Below are 20,701 nucleotides of genomic sequence, written 5' to 3' on the forward strand. Positions count from 1 at the left end.
GGTCAGTAAAAGTACTGTCTACATTAGGTCAATAAAAGTACTGTCTACATTAGGTCAGTAAAAGTACTGTCTACATTAGGTCAATAAAAGTACTGTCTACATTAGGTCAATAAAAGTGCTGTCTACATTAGGTCAATAAAAGTACTGCCTGTTAGGTCAATAAAAGTAGTCTACATTAGGTCAGTAAAAGTATTGTCTGTTAGGTCAGTAAAAGTACTGTCTACATTAGGTCAATAAAAGTACTGTCTACATTAGGTCAATAAAAGTACTGTCTACATTAGGTCAATAAAAGTACTGTCTACATTAGGTCAATAAAAGTACTGTCTACATTAGGTCAATAAAAGTGCTGTCTACATTAGGTCAATAAAAGTACTGCCTGTTAGGTCAATAAAAGTAGTCTACATTAGGTCAATAAAAGTATTGTCTGTTAGGTCAATAAAAGTGCTGTCTACATTAGGTCAATAAAAGTACTGTCTGTTAGGTCAATAAAAGTACTGTGTGTTAGGTCAATAAAAGTATTGTCTGTTAGGTCAATAAAAGTACTGTGTGTTAGGTCAATAAAAGTGCTGTCTACTTTAGGTCAATAAAAGTACTGTCTGTTAGGTCAATAAAAGTACTGTATGTTAGGTCAATAAAAGTACTGTCTACATTAGGTCAATAAAAGTATTGTCTGTTTGTTCAATAAAAGTAGTCTACATTAGGTCAATAAAAGTATTGTCTGTTTGTTCAATAAAAGTATTGTCTGTTAGGTCAATAAAAGTAGTCTACATTAGGTCAATAAAAGTAGTCTACATTAGGTCAATAAAAGTATTGTCTGTTTGTTCAATAAAAGTATTATCTGTTTGTTCAATAAAAGTATTGTCTGTTAGGTCAATAAAAGTACTGTCTGTTCGGTCAATAAAAATGCTGTCTACATTAGGTCAATAAAAGTACTGTCTGTTAGGTCAATAAAAAAGCTGTCTACATTAGGTCAATAAAAGTACTGTCTGTTAGGTCAATCAATAAAAGTACTGTCTACATTAGGTCAATAAAAGTGCTGTCTCTACATTAGGTCAATAAAAGTAAAAGTAAAAGCTGTCTACATTAGGTCAATAAAAGTACTGTATGTTAGGTCAATAAAAGTATTGTCTGTTAGGTCAATAAAAGTATTGTCTGTTAGGTCAATAAAAGTAGTCTACATTAGGTCAATAAAAGTATTGTCTGTTTGTTCAATAAAAGTATTATCTGTTTGTTCAATAAAAGTATTGTCTGTTAGGTCAATAAAAGTACTGTCTGTTCGGTCAATAAAAATGCTGTCTACATTAGGTCAATAAAAGTACTGTCTGTTCGGTCAATAAAAAAGCTGTCTACATTAGGTCAATAAAAGTACTGTCTGTTAGGTCAATAAAAGTACTGTCTACATTAAGGTCAATAAAAGTGCTGTCTACATTAGGTCAATAAAAGTACTGTATGTTAGGTCAATAAAAGTATTGTCTGTTAGGTCTATAAAAGTATTGTCTGTTTGTTCAATAAAAGTATTATCTGTTTGTTCAATAAAAGTATTGTCTGTTAGGTCAATAAAAGTATTGTCTGTTAGGTCAATAAAAGTATTGTCTGTTAGGTCAATAAAAGTATTGTCTGTTCGGTCAATAAAAGTACTGTCTGTTGTCTACATTAGGTCAATAAAAGTACTGTCTGTTCGGTCAATAAAAATGCTGTCTACATTAGGTCAATAAAAGTACTGTCTGTTAGGTCAATAAAAGTACTGTCTGTTAGGTCAATAAAAGTACTGTCTGTTAGGTCAATAAAAGTACTGTATGTTAGGTCAATAAAAGTACTGTCTACATTAGGTCAATAAAAGTAGTCTACATTAGGTCAATAAAAGTATTGTCTGTTTGTTCAATAAAAGTATTGTCTGTTTGTTCAATAAAAGTATTGTCTGTTAGGTCAATAAAAGTATTGTCTGTTCGGTCAATAAAAGTACTGTCTGTTCGGTCAATAAAAATGCTGTCTACATTAGGTCAATAAAAGTACTGTCTGTTCGGTCAATAAAAATGCTGTCTACATTAGGTCAATAAAAGTACTGGCTGTTAGGTCAATAAAAGTTAGGTCAATAAAAGTACTGTCTGTTAGGTCAATAAAAGTACTGTCTGTTAGGTCAATAAAAGTAGTCTACATTAGGTCAATAAAAGTATTGTCTGTTAGGTCAATACTGTCTGTTCGGTCAATAAAAAGTAGTCTACATTAGGTCAATAAAAGTACTGTCTGTTAGGTCAATAAAAGTACTGTCTACATTAGGTCAATAAAAGTACTGTCTACATTAGGTCAATAAAAGTACTGTCTACATTGTTAAAAGGTCAATAAAAGTACTGTCTACATTAGGTCAATAAAAGTATTGTCTGTTTGTTCAATAAAAGTATTGTCTGTTAGGTCAATAAAAGTAGTCTACATTAGGTCAATAAAAGTATTGTCTGTTTGTTCAATAAAAGTATTGTCTGTTAGGTCAATAAAAGTAGTCTACATTAGGTCAATAAAAGTAGTCTACATTAGGTCAATAAAAGTAGTCTACATTAGGTCAATAAAAGTAGTCTACATTAGGTCAATAAAAGTAGTCTACATTAGGTCAATAAAAGTATTGTCTGTTAGGTCAATAAAAGTATTGTCTGTTAGGTCAATAAAAGTATTGTCTGTTTGTTCAATAAAAGTATTGTCTGTTTGTTCAATAAAAGTATTGTCTGTTAGGTCAATAAAAGTACTGTCTGTTCGGTCAATAACAATGCTGTCTACATTAGGTCAATAAAAGTATTGTCTGTTTGTTCAATAAAAATGCTGTCTACATTAGGTCAATAAAAGTACTGTCTGTTAGGTCAATAAAAGTACTGTCTGTTAGGTCAATAAAAGTACTGTCTGTTAGGTCAATAAAAGTACTGTCTACATTAGGTCAATAAAAGTAATCTACATTAGGTCAATAAAAGTATTGTCTGTTCGGTCAATAAAAGTACTGTCTGTTCGGTCAATAAAAATGCTGTCTACATTAGGTCAATAAAAGTACTGTCTGTTCGGTCAATAAAAATGCTGTCTACATTAGGTCAATAAAAGTACTGTCTGTTAGGTCAATAAAAGTACTGTCTGTTAGGTCAATAAAAGTACTGTATGTTAGGTCAATAAAAGTACTGCCTGTTAGGTCAATAAAAGTAGTCTACATTAGGTCTATAAAAGTATTGTCTGTTAGGTCAATAAAAGTGCTGTCTACATTAGGTCAATAAAAGTACTGTCTGTTAGGTCAATAAAAGTACTGTATGTTAGGTCAATAAAAGTACTGTCTACATTAGGTCAATAAAAGTATTGTCTGTTTGTTCAAAAAAAGTATTGTCTGTTAGGTCAATAAAAGTATTGTCTGTTTGTTCAATAAAAGTATTGTCTGTTAGGTCAATAAAAGTATTGTCTGTTTGTTCAATAAAAGTATTGTCTGTTAGGTCAATAAAAGTATTGTCTGTTAGGTCAATAAAAGTAGTCTACATTAGGTCAATAAAAGTAGTCTACATTAGGTCAATAAAAGTAGTCTACATTAGGTCAATAAAAGTAGTCTACATTAGGTCAATAAAAGTAGTCTACATTAGGTCAATAAAAGTAGTCTACATTAGGTCAATAAAAGTATTGTCTGTTAGGTCAATAAAAGTATTGTCTGTTTGTTCAATAAAAGTATTGTCTGTTTGTTCAATAAAAGTATTGTCTGTTAGGTCAATAAAAGTACTGTCTGTTCGGTCAATAACAATGCTGTCTACATTAGGTCAATAAAAGTACTGTCTGTTCGGTCAATAAAAGTACTGTCTACATTAGGTCAATAAAAGTAGTCTACATTAGGTCAATAAAAGTAGTCTACATTAGGTCAATAAAAGTAGTCTACATTAGGTCAATAAAAGTAGTCTACATTAGGTCAATAAAAGTAGTCTACATTAGGTCAATAAAAGTATTGTCTACATTAGGTCAATAAAAGTATTGTCTGTTAGGTCAATGAAAGTATTGTATGTTTGTTCAATAAAAGTATTGTCTGTTTGTTCAATAAAAGTATTGTCTGTTCGGTCAATAACAATGCTGTCTACATTAGGTCAATAAAAGTACTGTCTGTTCGGTCAATAAAAATGCTGTCTACATTAGGTCAATAAAAGTACTGTCTGTTAGGTCAATAAAAGTACTGTCTACATTAAGGTCAATAAAAGTACTGTCTACATTAGGTCTATAAAAGTATTGTCTGTTAGATCAATAAAAGTGCTGTCTACATTAGGTCAATAAAAGTACTGTCTGTTAGGCCAATAAAAGTACTGTATGTTAGGTCAATAAAAGTACTGTATGTTAGGTCAATAAAAGTACTGTCTACATTAGGTCAATAAAAGTAGTCTACATTAGGTCAATAAAAGTGCTGTCTACATGAGGTCAATAAAAGTTCTGTCTACATGAGGTCAATAAAAGTTCTGTCTACATTAGGTCAATAAAAGTACTGTCTACATTAGGTCAATAAAAGTAGTCTACATTAGGTCAATAAAAGTAGTCTACATTAGGTCAATAAAAGTGCTGTCTACATGAGGTCAATAAAAGTTCTGTCTACATTAGGTCAATAAAAGTACTGTCTACATTAGGCCAATAAAAGTACTGTCTACATTAGGCCAATAAAAGTACTGTCTACATTAGGCCAATAAAAGTGCTGTCTACATGAGGTCAATAAAAGTATTGTCTGTTTGTTCAATAAAAGTATTGTCTGTTTGTTCAATAAAAGTATTGTCTGTTTGTTCAATAAAAGTATTGTCTGTTAGGTCAATGAAAGTACTGTCTGTTCGGTCAATAACAATGCTGTCTACATTAGGTCAATAAAAGTACTGTCTGTTCGGTCAATAAAAGTACTGTCTACATTAGGTCAATAAAAGTAGTCTACATTAGGTCAATAAAAGTAGTCTACATTAGGTCAATAAAAGTAGTCTACATTAGGTCAATAAAAGTATTGTCTGTTTGTTCAATAAAAGTATTGTCTGTTCGGTCAATAAAAATGCTGTCTACATTAGGTCAATAAAAGTACTGTCTGTTAGGTCAATAAAAGTACTGTCTACATTAAGGTCAATAAAAGTGCTGTCTACATTAGGTCTATAAAAGTATTGTCTGTTTGGTCAATAAAAATGCTGTCTACATTAGGTCAATAAAAGTACTGTCTGTTCGGTCAATAAAAATGCTGTCTACATTAGGTCAATAAAAGTACTGTCTGTTAGGTCAATAAAAGTACTGTCTACATTAGGTCAATAAAAGTACTGTCTGTTCGGTCAATAAAAAAGCTGTCTACATTAGGTCAATAAAAGGACTGTCTGTTAGGTCAATAAAAGTAGTCTACATTAGGTCAATAAAAGTGCTGTCTACATGAGGTCAATAAAAGTTCTGTCTACATTAGGTCAATAAAAGTACTGTCTACATTAGGCCAATAAAAGTACTGTCTACATTAGGCCAATAAAAGTACTGTCTACATTAGGCCAATAAAAGTACTGTCTACATTAGGTCAATAAAAGTACTGTCTGTTAGGTCAATAAAAGTGCTGTCTACATTAGGTCAATAAAAGTACTGTCTGTTAGGTCAATAAATGTACTCTCTGATAGGTCAATAAAAGTAGTCTACATTAGGTCAATAAAAGTGCTGTCTACATTAGGTCAATAAAAGTGCTATCTACATGAGGTCAATAAAAGTTCTGTCTACATTAGGTCAATAAAAGTACTGTCTGTTAGGTCAATAAAAGTACTGTCTGTTAGGTCAATAAATGTACTCTCTGATAGGTCAATAAAAGTAGTCTACATTAGGTCAATAAAAGTGCTGTCTACATTAGGTCAATAAAAGTGCTATCTACATGAGGTCAATAAAAGTTCTGTCTACATTAGGTCAATAAAAGTACTGTCTGTTAGGTCAATAAAAGTACTGTCTGTTAGGTCAATAAATGTACTCTCTGATAGGTCAATAAAAGTAGTCTACATTAGGTCAATAAAAGTGCTGTCTACATTAGGTCAATAAAAGTGCTATCTACATGAGGTCAATAAAAGTACTGTCTGTTAGGTCAATAAATGTACTCTCTGATAGGTCAATAAAAGTGCTGTCTACATTAGGTCAATAAAAGTGCTATCTACATGAGGTCAATAAAAGTACTGTCTGTCAGGTCAACAAAAGTACTGTCTGTTAGGTCATTAAAGGTACTGTCTAGGTCAGCCTGTGGCAGGACTTCCCTGTCATGTGCCTAGGTACATTGGTTGTTTTTACTAGTGTGTTGCTCTGGCTGCTCCAGCTTCTGATGGAGACAATACCACTAAGGAAAAAAGGTCTGCCTTGATGAATCCCCAGATGACATTATTGAATGGCAATCTAGAAATACACGCATTAGGATGAACTGATCAGCTGACTGTGTGTACCGTCGATAGAGGATTTTCTGTCTGTCTGTCTGTCTGTCTGTCTGTCTGTCTGTCTGTCTGTCTGTCTGTCTGTCTGTCTGTCTGTCTGTCTGTCTGTCTGTCTGTCTGTCTGTCTGTCTGTCTGTCTGTCTGTCTGTCTGTCTGTCTGTCTGTCTGTCTGTCTGTCTGTCTGTCTGTCTGTCTGTCTGTCTGTCTGTCTGTCTGACTGACTGACTGACTGACTGACTGACTGACTGACTGACTGACTGACTCACTCACTCACTCACTCACTCACTCACTCACTCACTCACTCACTCACTCACTCACTCACTCACTCACTCACTCACTCACTCACTCACTCACTCACTCACTCAGGGCTGTAGCGCTCCAGATGTCCCCATCACAGGGAGTCTGTCTCTTTTTTCTATCCTCCACTGGGCTAAAAATATTCAAATCCCCACCAGACAGCCAGTCAAACGCTCTCAGAGAGTGAATGTTGCCAATACCCAGGGGCTTTTAAAGAATGAGCCTTTGATTTTATTGACCTCTCAAATAAATAGTGACAAAGCAGGTTAGTTTTTCAACAAATCACTGTAATTGATTGTGTGGTGTAATGTGTAATTGACAGGTCATGTGCCCACCTGATGGTATATCGGCTAGGCATGTCTATAACATAACTATAAATGAGGTGTGTCTGTATGGAGGACATTTAGTTTAATCTTACTGATTTACTGTAAACTGCTGTTTTCCTTTTCTTTCCTGTCCTCCACCCTGCAGCCCAGTGATCTGAGGAAACACAGGAGAAAGGTACAGTACTGATGATATGTTCATTTTATTACATCAGACATTTCCAATTCATAGTACCTCTGTCTTCCTATAGATGACTGTCATGGTCTGGTGTATCCTTGCCATTATTGGACTCTGAAGAACTATAAGCAAACAGTGTTGTAGATATTGATGTGTGTGGTGTTACTATAGTGTAGTAACAGTGTTGTAGAGATTGTGTTAGGTCTGACTATAGTGTAATACCAGTGTTGTAGAGATTGTGTGAGGTGTTACTATAGTGTAATACCAGTGTTGTAGAGATTGATGTGTGTGGTGTTACTATAGTGTAATAACAGTGTTGTAGATATTGATGTGTGAGGGGTTACTATAGTGTAATACCAGTGTTGTAGATATTGATGTGTGAGGGGTTACTATAGTGTAATACCAGTGTTGTAGATATTGATGTGTGAGGGGTTACTATAGTGTAATACCAGTGTTGTAGATATTGATGTGTGAGGGGTTACTATAGTGTAATAACAGTTTTGTAGAGATTGATGTGTGAGGTGTTACTATAGTGTAATAACAGTGTTGTAGAGATTGATGTGTGAGGGGTTACTATAGTGTAATACCAGTGTTGTAGAGATTGTGTGAGGTGTTACTATAGTGTAATACCAGTGTTGTAGAGATTGTGTGAGGTGTTACTATAGTGTAATAACAGTGTTGTATAGATTGTGTGACTATAGTTTAATAATAGTGTTGTAGATATTGATGTGTGAGGGGTTACTATAGTGTAATACCAGTGTTGTAGAGATTGTGTGAGGTGTTACTATAGTGTAATAACAGTGTTGTAGATATTGATGTGTGAGGGGTTACTATAGTGTAATACCAGTGTTGTAGAGATTGTGTGAGGTGTTACTATAGTGTAATACCAGTGTTGTAGAGATTGTGTGAGGTCTTACTATAGTGTAATAACAGTGTTGTAGATATTGATGTGTGAGGGGTTACTATAGTGTAATACCAGTGTTGTAGAGATTGTGTGAGGTGTTACTATAGTGTAATAACAGTGTTGTAGATATTGATGTGTGAGGGGTTACTATAGTGTAATACCAGTGTTGTAGAGATTGTGTGAGGTGTTACTATAGTGTAATACCAGTGTTGTAGAGATTGTGTGAGGTGTTACTATAGTATAATAACAGTGTTGTAGAGATTGATGTGTGAGGTGTGACTATAGTGTAATACCAGTGTTGTATAGATTGTGTGACTATAGTGTAATAACAGTGTTGTAGAGATTGATGTGTGAGATGTTACTATACTAGTTTTATTAGAGCTACTAACAGGTCTCTTCACCTCTCCACGGTCAGATTGCGGCCACCGACGATGACGGCCAGGACAAGGCTACCATCAAGTGTGAGACGTCCCCTCCTCCCACGCCCCGGACTGTACGCATGACCCGCACACTGCCAGCCTCCTCACACAACGAGGCCCGAGGGTATGCTGCACTTATAGCGCTCACACACACACACACACACACGCATACTCCACCTTCTTCATCCTGACGGTAGTTTATGAGACAAATGATCTCTTACCCAAGTTGTATCGTATTCCTTGACTGTGTGTGTGTGTGTGTGTGTGTGTGTGTGTGTGTGTGTGTGTGTGTGTGTGTGTGTGTGTGTGTGTGTGTGTGTGTGTGTGTGTGTGTGTGCATGCGTGTGTGTGTGTGTGTGCGCGTGCATGCGTGTGTATGCATGTGTGTGTTTGCAGCATTGCTGCCAGCCTGGAGGCAGAGGCCAGTGGTCTGAGCAGCGTAGCCAGCAGTCAGGACTCCATCAACAAGCAGCCCAAGAAGAAAGGCATCAAGTCCTCCATCGGACGCCTGTTTGGCAAGAAGGAGAAGACCAGACTGGCACAGCTGCATGCCCACAGGGAGGCCATCGGGCAGAGCCAAGGTACTGGTCTACACTCAGCACCTCTCTGATATGAGTTGCTCTTGTCTGTTCTATGTACTCTATGTACTGATGAAAATTACAGACCTCTACATGCTTTGTAAGTAGGAAAACCTGCAAAATCGGCAGTGTATCAAATACTTGTTCTCCCCACTGTATATAGAGAGAGTACCAGTAGCAGATTGTCGTGTCTTTGGCATCATTAAAACTGAAGACGTATTTATTATTATGCAATTATTATTACGCGATTAAACTGATTAATCACGTAACTGTAATTAACCAGGATGTCGGGGCACCAAGGAAAATATTCAGATTACAAAGTTATAATTTTCCTAATATAACTTTCAGATATTTTAATATCTGATCAATGAGTCTTCGAATGAATGAATTATTATTTACCTCATGTTAGTCTCATTCCAAACATCGTAAATTGTTGCTTATCTGCACGAACCCAGTCTTCACTATGAGTCATCCATACATCAATTGTCTTAAAATAATTAATTTAGTAACTAAGTAATTCACAGAAATGCTTAACAAACAGTAGATATGGTTACAAGGAAATGATAGGAGAATGTGCCCTAGTGGGCTAAACCGGTATGGCGGCTTATTAGACAGAGTGATAAGAGCAGAAAAGGGCCTGTCCCAGGATGCCAGACCATAACTGTGCTCATGGACGGTCCTCTGATTTAGTTAAACGCCAAAGAGAATTGGAGTTTCCTTCATTAAACAGTCCAAAATCACATTACACAATTTCACAAACAGTATCATCCTCACTCATTCATCTTATACAACAATTAAATGTAAGCCTCATATCTGAGGCTATTGTATAAACAGCGCTATGGTAATGTGGCCGTATTGTCTCCCATGAGTTTCACAAAATTGTACCAAACGGACCAGTTCGTAGCTAGATTCTTCACCAATCTTTTATACCTTCTCCAGAACATAAATGTTGTTCAGACCTCAAGTTCTGTGAGGTGGAAGAAATTCCTTTGTTCTCTCAATGAAAACTTCACTCTCTCTCTATACTGTGGCCATGAGGAGATAATCTCCTCCAGGAATTTACAACCTCTCTGACCACAGCAGCCTTGTTGTAGAAGACAGAGAGAGGGGGATGGTGCTCGCTCTACCCAAAGAGGGCAACGTCATGACAAGGTCAATAATGGAGCTATATACAGGGAGTACCAGTACCAGATCAGTAATGGATCTAAACTCAGCAAAAAAAGAAACATCCCTTTTTCAGGACCCTGTCTTTCAAAGATAATTCATAAAAATCCAAATAACTTCACATATCTTCATTGTAAAGGGTTTCAACACTGTTTCCCATTCTTGTTCAATGAACCATAGACAATTCATGAACATGCATCTTTGGAAAGGTTGTTAAGACTCTAACCGCTTACAGACGTTAGGCAATTAAGGTCAGAGTTATGAAAAATTAGGACACTAAAGAGGCCTTTCTACTGACTCTGGAAAAACACCAAAAGAAAGATGGTCAGGGTCCCTGCTCATCTGCGTGAATGTGCCTTAGGCATGCTGCAAGGAGGCATGAGGAATGCAGGGCAATAAATTGCAATGTCTGTACTGTGAGACGCCCAAGACAGCGCTACAGAGAGACAGTACGGACAGCTGATTGTCCTCACAGTGGCAGACCATGTGTAAAAACACCTGCACAGGATCGGTACATCCGGACATCACACCTGCGGGACAGGTACATGATGGCAACAACAACTACCCGAGTTACACCAGGAACGTGCAAACCCTCCATCAGTGCTCAGACTGTCCGCAATAGGCAGAGAGATGCTGGACTGAGGGCATGTAGGCCTGTTGTAGGGCAGGTCCTCACCAGACATCACCCGCAATAACGTTGCATAAACGACGCATAAACCCACCCACATCCTGCCACCAGCCATACTGCTCGTTCTGTGCGTGATTTCCTGCAAGACAGGAATGTCAGTGTTCTGCCATGGCCAGCGAAGAGCCTGGATCTCAATCCCATTGAGCACGTTTGGGACCTGTTGGATCGGAGGGTGAGGGCTAGAGCCATCACCCCCAGAAATGTCTTGGAACTTGCAGGTGCTTTGGTGGAAGAGTGGGGTAACATCTCACATCAAGAACTGGCAAATCTGGTGCAGTCCATGAGAAGGAGATGCAGTACTGCAGTACTTAATGCAGCTGGTGGCCACACACTTTTTACTTTTGATTTTATTCAATTTCTGTTAGTCATGTCTGTGGAACTTACAAATATTTACACATGTTAAGTTTTCTTTAAATAAATGCAGTTGACATTGAGAGGATGTTTCTTTTTTTGCCGAGTTTATATACAGGGAGTACCAGTACCAGATCAATTATGAAGCTATATACAGGGAGTACCAGTACCAGATCAATTATGAAGCTATATACAGGGAGTACCAGTACCAGATCAATGTGCAGCGGTACGAGGTCTTTGAGGTAGATATGTACATGAAGGCAGGGTAAAGTGACTAGGCATCATGATAGATAATAGTAAGGTATTTGAGGTAGATATGTACATGAAAGCAGGGTAAAGTGACTAGGCATCAGGATAGATAATAATAAGGTATTTGAGGTAGATATGTACATGAAGGCAGGGTAAAGTGACTAGGCATCAGGATAGATAATAATACGGTATTAGAGGTAGATATGTACATGAAGGCAGGGTAAAGTGACTAGGCATCAGGATAGATAATAATAAGGTATTAGAGGTAGATATGTACATGAAGGCAGGGTAAAGTGACTAGGCATCAGGATAGATAATAATACGGTATTAGAGGTAGATATGTACATGAAGGCAGGGTAAAGTGACATCAGGATAGATAATAATACGGTATTAGAGGTAGATATGTACATGAAGGCAGGGTAAAGTGACTAGGCATCAGGATAGATAATAATACGGTATTAGAGGTAGATATGTACATGAAGGCAGGGTAAAGTGACTAGGCATCAGGATAGATAATAATAAGGTATTTGAGGTAGATATGTACATGAAGGCAGGGTAAAGTGACTAGGCATCAGGATAGATAATAATACGGTATTAGAGGTAGATATGTACATGAAGGCAGGGTAAAGTGACTAGGCATCAGGATAGATAATAATAAGGTATTTGAGGTAGATATGTACATGAAGGCAGGGTAAAGTGACTAGGCATCAGGATAGATAATAATAAGGTATTAGAGGTAGATATGTACATGAAGGCAGGGTAAAGTGACATCAGGATAGATAATAATACGGTATTAGAGGTAGATATGTACATGAAGGCAGGGTAAAGTGACTAGGTGTCATGCAGGTGATAGAGGACCCAAAAGCGACTTAACAGAAACAGAGTTTATTCAAATCCAAACAGGGAATAACAGAAATCCTCTAGTCTGTAGAGGGGAATAACAAGAGAAGCGGCCACAGACTGCAGGTCGCTTCGGGTAGGCGCAGGCCGTAGTAGACAGAGACACCTGCTCACACGCAGCATCTGATGAAGGCAAAAAACACGACAGGACAGGGCGAAACACAATCACAGCATGGTGAATACAAAACAAGGAACCGACGGGACAGGAACGGAACACAAAGGAATAAATAGGGACTCTAATCAGGGGAAAGGATCGGGAACAGGTGTGGGAAGACTAAATGATGATTAGGGGAATAGGAACAGCTGGGAGCAGGAACGGAACGATAGAGAGAGGAGAGAGAGGGAGGGGGAGAGAGAGGGATAGAAAAAGGGAACGAACCTAATAAGACCAGCAGGGGGAAACGAACAGAAGGAAAAGCAAAATGACAAGATGATATAAGACAAAACATGACAGTACCCCCACTCACCGAGCGCCTCCTGGCGCTCTCGAGGAGGAACACTGGCGGCAACGGAGGAAATCATAGATCAAACGGTCCAGCACGTCCCGAGAAAGAACCCAACTCCTCTCCTCAGGACCGTAACGAAAAACGATAAAAAGGGAAACTAGGGTACTACTCTAAAAAAAAAATGAGAACTAGGGACAGACTGAGACACAGCAAGGGCAGGAACAAGAACAGGAGAGATGCGATGGCAGGGAACAGACTGAGACCCAGCAAGACCAGGAGCAGAAGCAGAAAAAAATTACCAGACTTCTTCTGCGCGCAGTCTGAACACGCAGCCACGAAACGGCGCGTGTCACGCTCCTGAGTCGGCCACCAAAAGCGCTGGCGAATAGACGCAAGAGTGCCTCGAACACCGGGATGACCAGCTAACTTGGCAGAGTGAGCCCACTGAAGAACAGCCAGACGAGTGGAAACAGGAACGAAAAGGAGGTTACTAGGACAAGCGCGCGGCGACGCAGTGTGCGTGAGTGCTTGCTTAACCTGTCTTTCAATTCCCCAGACTGTCAACCCGACAACACGCCCATAAGGAAGAATCCCCTCGAGATCAGTAGAAGCCACAGAAGAACTAAACAGACGGGATAAGGCATCAGGCTTGGTGTTCTTGCTACCCGGACGGTAAGAAATCACAAACTCGAAACGAGCGAAAAACAACGCCCAACGAGCTTGACGGGCATTAAGTCGTTTGGCAGAACGGATGTACTCAAGGTTCTTATGGTCTGTCCAAACGACAAAAGGAACGGTCGCCCCTCCAACCACTGTCGCCATTCGCCTAGGGCTAAGCGGATGGCGAGCAGTTCACGGTTACCCACATCATAGTTGCGCTCAGATGGCGACAGGCGATGAGAAAAATAAGCGCAAGGATGAACCTTATCGTCAGACTGGAAGCGCTGGGATAGAATGGCTCCCACGCCTACCTCTGAAGCGTCAACCTCGACAATGAATTGTCTAGTGACGTCAGGAGTAACGAGGATAGGAGCGGACGTAAAACGTTCTTTTAGAAGATCAAAAGCTCCCTGGGCGGAACCGGACCACTTAAAACACGTCTTGACAGAAGTAAGAGCTGTGAGAGGGGCAGCAACTTGACCGAAATTACGAATGAAACGCCGATAGAAATTAGCGAAACCTAAAAAGCGCTGCAACTCGACACGTGACCTTGGAACGGGCCAATCACTGACAGCTTGGACCTTAGCGGAATCCATCTGAATGCCTTCAGCGGAAATAACGGAACCGAGAAAAGTAACGGAGGAGACATGAAAAGAGCACTTCTCAGCCTTTACGTAGAGACAATTCTCTAAAAGGCGCTGTAGAACACGTCGAACGTGCTGAACATGAATCTCGAGTGACGGAGAAAAAATCAGGATATCGTCAAGATAGACAAAAACAAAAATGTTCAGCATGTCTCTCAGAACATCATTAACTAATGCCTGAAAAACAGCTGGCGCATTGGCGAGACCGAACGGCAGAACCCGGTACTCAAAATGCCCTAACGGAGTGTTAAACGCCGTTTTCCACTCGTCCCCCTCTCTGATGCGCACGAGATGGTAAGCGTTACGAAGGTCCAACTTAGTAAAGCACCTGGCTCCCTGCAGAATCTCGAAGGCTGATGACATAAGGGGAAGCGGATAACGATTCTTAACCGTTATGTCATTCAGCCCTCGATAATCCACGCAGGGGCGCAGAGTACCGTCCTTCTTCTTAACAAAAAGAACCCCGCCCCGGCCGGAGAAGAAGAAGGCACTATGGTACCGGCGTCAAGAGACACAGACAAATAATCCTCGAGAGCCTTACGTTCGGGAGCCGACAGAGAGTATAGTCTACCTCGAGGGGGAGTGGTCCCCGGAAGGAGATCAATACTACAATCATACGACCGGTGAGGAGGAAGGGAGTTGGCTCGGGACCGACTGAAGACCGTGCGCAGATCATGATATTCCTCCGGCACTCCTGTCAAATCGCCAGGTTCCTCCTGAGAAGTAGGGACAGAAGAAACAGGAGGGATGGCAGACATTAAACACTTCACATGACAAGAAACGTTCCAGGATAGGATAGAATTACTAGACCAATTAATAGAAGGATTATGACATACTAGCCAGGGATGACCCAAAACAACAGGAGTAAACGGTGAACGGAAAATCAAAAAGAAATAGTCTCACTGTGGTTACCAGATACTGTGAGAGTTAAAGGTAGTGTCTCAAATTTGATACTGGGAAGATGACTACCATCTAAGGCAAACATGGGCGTAGGCTTGTCTAACGGTCTGAAAGGAATGTTATGTTTCCGAACCCATGCTTCGTCCATGAAACAACCCTCAGCCCCAGAGTCAATCAAGGCACTGCATGTAGCACCCGAACCGGTCCAGCGTAGATGGACCGACATAGTAGTACAAGATCTAGATGAAGAGACCAGAGTAGTAGCGCTCACCAGTAGCCCTCCGCTTACTGATGGGCTCTGGCCTCTTACTGGACATGAATTAACAAAATGTCCAGCAACTCCGCAATAGAGGCACAGGCGGTTGGTGATCCTCCGTTCCCTCTCCTTAGTCGAGATGCGAATCCCTCCCAGCTGCATGGGCTCAGTCTCAAAGCCAGAGGAGGGAGATGGTTGCGATGCGGAGCAGGGAAACACCGTTGATGCGAGCTCTCTTCCACGAGCCCGGTGACGAAGATCTACCCGTCGTTCTATGCGGATGGCAAGAGCAATCAAAGAGTCCACATCTGAAGGAACCTCCCGGGAGAGAATCTCATCCTTAACCACTGCGTGGAGTCCCTCCAGAAAACGAGCGAGCAGCGCCGGCTCGTTCCACTCACTAGAGGCAGCAAGAGTGCGAAACTCAATAGAATAATCCGTTATGGACCGTTCACCTTGGCATAAGGAAGCCAGGGCCCTAGAAGCCTCCCTACCAAAAACTGAACGGTCAAAAACCCGAATCATCTCCTCTTTAAAGTTCTGGAACTTGTTAGAGCAATCAGCCCTTGCCTCCCAGATAGCTGTGCCCCATTCTCGAGCCCGGCCAGTAAGGAGTGAAATGACGTAAGCAACCCGAGCTCTCTCTCTAGAGTATGTGTTGGGTTGGAGAGAGAACACAATCTCACACTGCGTGAGAAAGGAGCGGCACTCAGTGGGCTGCCCGGAGTAGCAAGGTGGGTTATTAACCCTAGGTTCTGGAGGCTCGGCAGGCCAGGAAGTAACAGGTGGCACGAGACGAGACTCTGGAACTGTCCAGAGAGGTCGGAAACCTGAGCGGCCAGGTTCTCCACGGCATGGCGAGCAGCAGACAATTCCTGCTCGTGTCTGCCGAGCATGGCTCCTTGGATCTCGACGGCAGTGTAACGAGCGTCTGAAGTCGCTGGGTCCATTCCTTGGTCGGTTCCTTCTGTCATGCAGGTGATAGAGGACCCAAAAGCGACTTAACAGAAACAGAGTTTATTCAAATCCAAACAGGGAATAACAGAAATCCTCTAGTCTGTAGAGGGGAATAACAAGAGAAGCGGCCACAGACTGCAGGTCGCTTCGGGTAGGCGCAGGCCGTAGTAGACAGAGACACCTGCTCACACGCAGCATCTGATGAAGGCAAAAACACGACAGGACAGGGCGAAACACAATCACAGCATGGTGAATACAAAACAAGGAACCGACGGGACAGGAACGGAACACAAAGGAATAAATAGGGACTCTAATCAGGGGAAAGGATCGGGAACAGGTGTGGGAAGACTAAATGATGATTAGGGGAATAGGAACAGCTGGGAGCAGGAACGGAACGATAGAGAGAGGAGAGAGAGGGAGGGGGAGAGAGAGGGATAGAAAAAGGGAACGAACCTAATAAGACCAGCAGGGGGAAACGAACAGAAGGAAAAGCAAAATGACAAGATGATATAAGACAAAACATGACACTAGGCATCAGGATAGATAATAATAAGGTATTAGAGGTAGATATGTACATGAAGGCAGGGTAAAGTGACTAGGCATCAGGATAGATAATAATACGGTATTAGAGGTAGATATGTACATGAAGGCAGGGTAAAGTGACCAGGTATCAGGATAGATAATAATAAGGTATTTGAGGTAGATATGTACATGAATGCAGGGTAAAGTGACCAGGTATCAGGATAGATAATAATAAGGTATTTGAGGTAGATATGTACATGAAGGCAGGGTAAAGTGACCAGGTATCAGGATAGATAATAATAAGGTATTTGAGGTAGATATGTACATGAAGGCAGGGTAAAGTGACCAGGTATCAGGATAGATAATATGAGTAAAATAAAGAACAGAGTAGCAGCAGCAAATTGTGTGTGTGTGTATATATATAGTCTAGTGAGTGTGTATATGGTGTGTATATATATAGTCTAGTGAGTGTGTATATGGTGTGTATATATATAGTCTAGTGAGTGTGTATATGGTGTGCATATATATAGTCTAGTGAGTGTGTATATGGTGTGTATATATATAGTCTAGTGAGTGTGTATATGGTGTGTATATATATATAGTCTAGTGAGTGTGTATATGGTGTGTATATATATAGTCTAGTGAGTGTGTATATGGTGTGTATATATATAGTCTAGTGAGTGTGTATATGGTGTGTATATATATATAGTCTAGTGAGTGTGTATATGGTGTGTATATATAGTCTAGTGAGTGTGTATATGGTGTATATATATAGTCTAGTGAGTGTGTATATGGTGTGTATATATAGTCTAGTGAGTGTGTATATGGTGTGTATATATAGTCTAGTGAGTGTGTATATGGTGTGTATATATAGTCTAGTGAGTGTGTATATGGTGTGTATATATACTCTAGTGAGTGTGTATACAGTATGTTGTGTATATATAGTCTAGTGAGTGTGTATACAGTAAATTGTGTGTATATATAGTCTAGTGAGTGTGTATATGGTGTGTATATATAGTCTAGTGAGTGTGTATACAGTATGTTGTGTATATATAGTCTAGTGAGTGTGTATACAGTAAATTGTGTGTATATATAGTCTAGTGAGTGTGTATATGGTGTGTATATATAGTCTAGTGAGTGTGTATACAATATGTTGTGTGTATATATCGTCTAATGAGTATGTGTGTATATAGTCTAGTGAGTGTGTATATGGTGTGTTTATATATAGTCTAGTGAATGTGTATACAGTATGTTATGTGTATATATAGTCTAGTGAGTGTGTGTAGGCTCAGTGCAAGGTAGAGTCAGAGCAAATAGTAGCGAGCTCGTGGCTCTCTGCCAGACCTCTGACTCATTCCCCTCTCATTCACCCCCACTTCACAGTAGAAGCATCAAACAAGGTTCTAAAGACTGTAGACATCTAGTGGAAGCCTTAGGAAGTGCAATTTGACCCCATAGACACTGTGCAATCGATAGGGAATGAGTTGAAAAACGAAAAACCTCATATTTCCCACTTCCTGGTTGGATTTTTTCTCAGGTTTTGTTGTTATACTCACAGCCATCATTCAAACAGTTTTAGAAACTTCAGAGTGTTTTCTATCCAAATCTACTAATATTATGCATATATTAGCAACTGGGCCTGAGTAGCAGACAGTTTACTCTGGGCACCTTATTCATCCAAGCTACTCACTACTGCCCCCAGCCCAAAGAAGTTAAGTGACATTGAAAAAGCGTAAACTCTCTGTTGAGTACAGATTCAGAAGAGATAAGTGTGGCTCCTTGCTAGTACTGTCTGGATGCTATCTACGCGGGATGATTTCTATGAGCCATGCAGGCAGTGCAGTAACGTCCCATTCTCCCTCTCTCTCACAGGAGTGTCTGATCCAGACCTGGGTCAGGACATGGCTGTGGGGAAGCTGGGGACTCAGGCTGAGAAAGACCGCCGGCTGAAAAAGAAGTAAGCTTTCACAACACCCCCCTCCTGCCCCTCAAACCTGAAACCACAGCATTTAACCCCAAACAAACAACAACCTTGCGCTCAATAATACTCGATTGGCTCACATCACAGCCAGTAGGAGATAAATCATACCTGTGTCACTAGAAACACTGGGAAATGTACCACACCAGTACTAACACCCCCTGTGTTAATCTACTGTACATGACACTACTAAAGTGTTATGATACACACACCTTTGTGTGCAGTGTCTGTCTATAGTACATCTGAATAAGAGATCATTATCCCGTTTCCAACCTTTGACCCCGTACACAGTGGCTGGTGAGGAATCCCTGGTTTCATTAGTCCTTTCCCTGTATAGGAGGCAGTTCCACATGTGGCTGGATAGAAGATACATCTCCAATACTCCCACTCTCCAGTAAAGGATCAATACAGACCAGGAACCTGAATCAGACATACAATAGAGGGATCCCCCCCTAACCAAACACACAGTCAGACTATTGATTGGGTTGGAAGTCTATTCATGTCCCACATTGTAGGCCTACGATTCTTAGTTCATTCTTTTGGTTTGGTTTTCCAGATATAGTCCTCCTTTAAACCCACACATGAACGACAAAACAGAGGGGTTCCCTCATGTGCAAGTTTCATCTCCTTTCAACTGGGGATGTATGTGTCTACCGTATCAGTGCCAAATGACAAATGTGTTCTCTGTCGGCGAGCTTTGAGTTGTCATGACAAATAACTTTCCCACCCTTACAGATGATCAATAGAAGGTATTATGATGATGACGACTGTGTTCTATTTGGTGTCGACTCTCCAGTTTTCCAGGAAGTGGACCGCCTTGCATCTTGATGCTCTCCTCCAGTGCATGCTACTGAACTGCCTGCTGAATTTACATTGACATTTTCAGCCTGGTCAATATCGTGATGGTTCATTGCTGATGTGCTGTGTATGTGTGATGTGTTGGGTAATGTTTGGCATTTGGCTGGTTTGTTCCTGTGAAGAATGTGAGCCAATGCATTGCAGGTGTCTTGCCCCAAGTGCATTATCTTTCGTCTGCCTGCACGCGATGCTGTAAAAAGCTGCATCGACCAATGAGAAGAAGAAAGTGGCTCTTCTTTTGCTAACCAATACTACTCTTTGACTTGTCATTCTACTGTTCTAATGTCAGTCTTTGGAAAAGCTCTTGTCACCTGTCTACTTGAGAGACTGTTTCTATTTTGCCGTGTGTGTGTGTGTGTGGGGGGGGCTGCATCCATGTGTGTGTGTGTGTTTGAATATGTGTCCGTGCATGTATGGGCAGTGTGTGTGTGTGTTTGTGCATTCGTGTGTGTTTTGGGGGCAAGGTGTTAGGGGGGGGGGGGTGTTAACTCATTAACATTTGTGCACTTTTTGTCTCCCGTCACTTTCTCTTCCTCTCTCTCTCTCCTTGTACTCTTCCTCCCTCCCTCTCATCATGTGACTAAAGAAGCGGGTAAGTTGTGACAGTGTGACACCTGGACATCTCCATTGTCAGCGCTGTGCCGTCTGTCCACCTTTCTGTCCATCCATCTGTCCCCCTCCCAATGGCCGGTGCCAAAGCTGACGTCACTCTGTCCCTCTATGGCTGTTAATGACCCCTTGCTTTCTAGCTGTCTTTCTTCCTTTCGATCTTTCTATCTTTTCATTTACCGTATAAAATGTTTCTTCCCCACAGTGCAGTGTCGGCTGCATCCATGGCTGGACAAAGAATGTGTGCCGTCACCTGTTAATGGGGTTGATTTTTATACTTGGAATGTCCAATACCTTCCTCCTTCCTTGTGCGTGTTTCTATATCTGTGACTGTGAGATATAACCGGTTCTGATACCGGGTTATGGGGCGTCATATCTTGTTGTTTTATTTTCTTTGTCATAACTGTTTCCTTCCTTTC

At 40.5% G+C, this 20,701-nt stretch overlaps 1 protein-coding gene across 1 annotated transcript in view; it reads left to right on the forward strand.

Moving 5' to 3' along the window:
* The window catches only part of LOC123994452 (liprin-alpha-2-like), a 268,132-nt gene that overhangs the window by 229,008 nt on the left and 18,423 nt on the right, over positions 1-20,701 (forward strand). Inside the window, 4 exon segments of the mRNA XM_046297053.1 lie at positions 7,170-7,199; positions 8,519-8,646; positions 8,919-9,103; positions 18,710-18,794. Coding sequence (XP_046153009.1) covers positions 7,170-7,199; positions 8,519-8,646; positions 8,919-9,103; positions 18,710-18,794 — 428 coding nt within the window.

This window comes from Oncorhynchus gorbuscha, linkage group LG14 (genome assembly GCF_021184085.1).
Source record: "Oncorhynchus gorbuscha isolate QuinsamMale2020 ecotype Even-year linkage group LG14, OgorEven_v1.0, whole genome shotgun sequence".
NCBI lineage: Eukaryota > Metazoa > Chordata > Actinopteri > Salmoniformes > Salmonidae > Oncorhynchus > Oncorhynchus gorbuscha.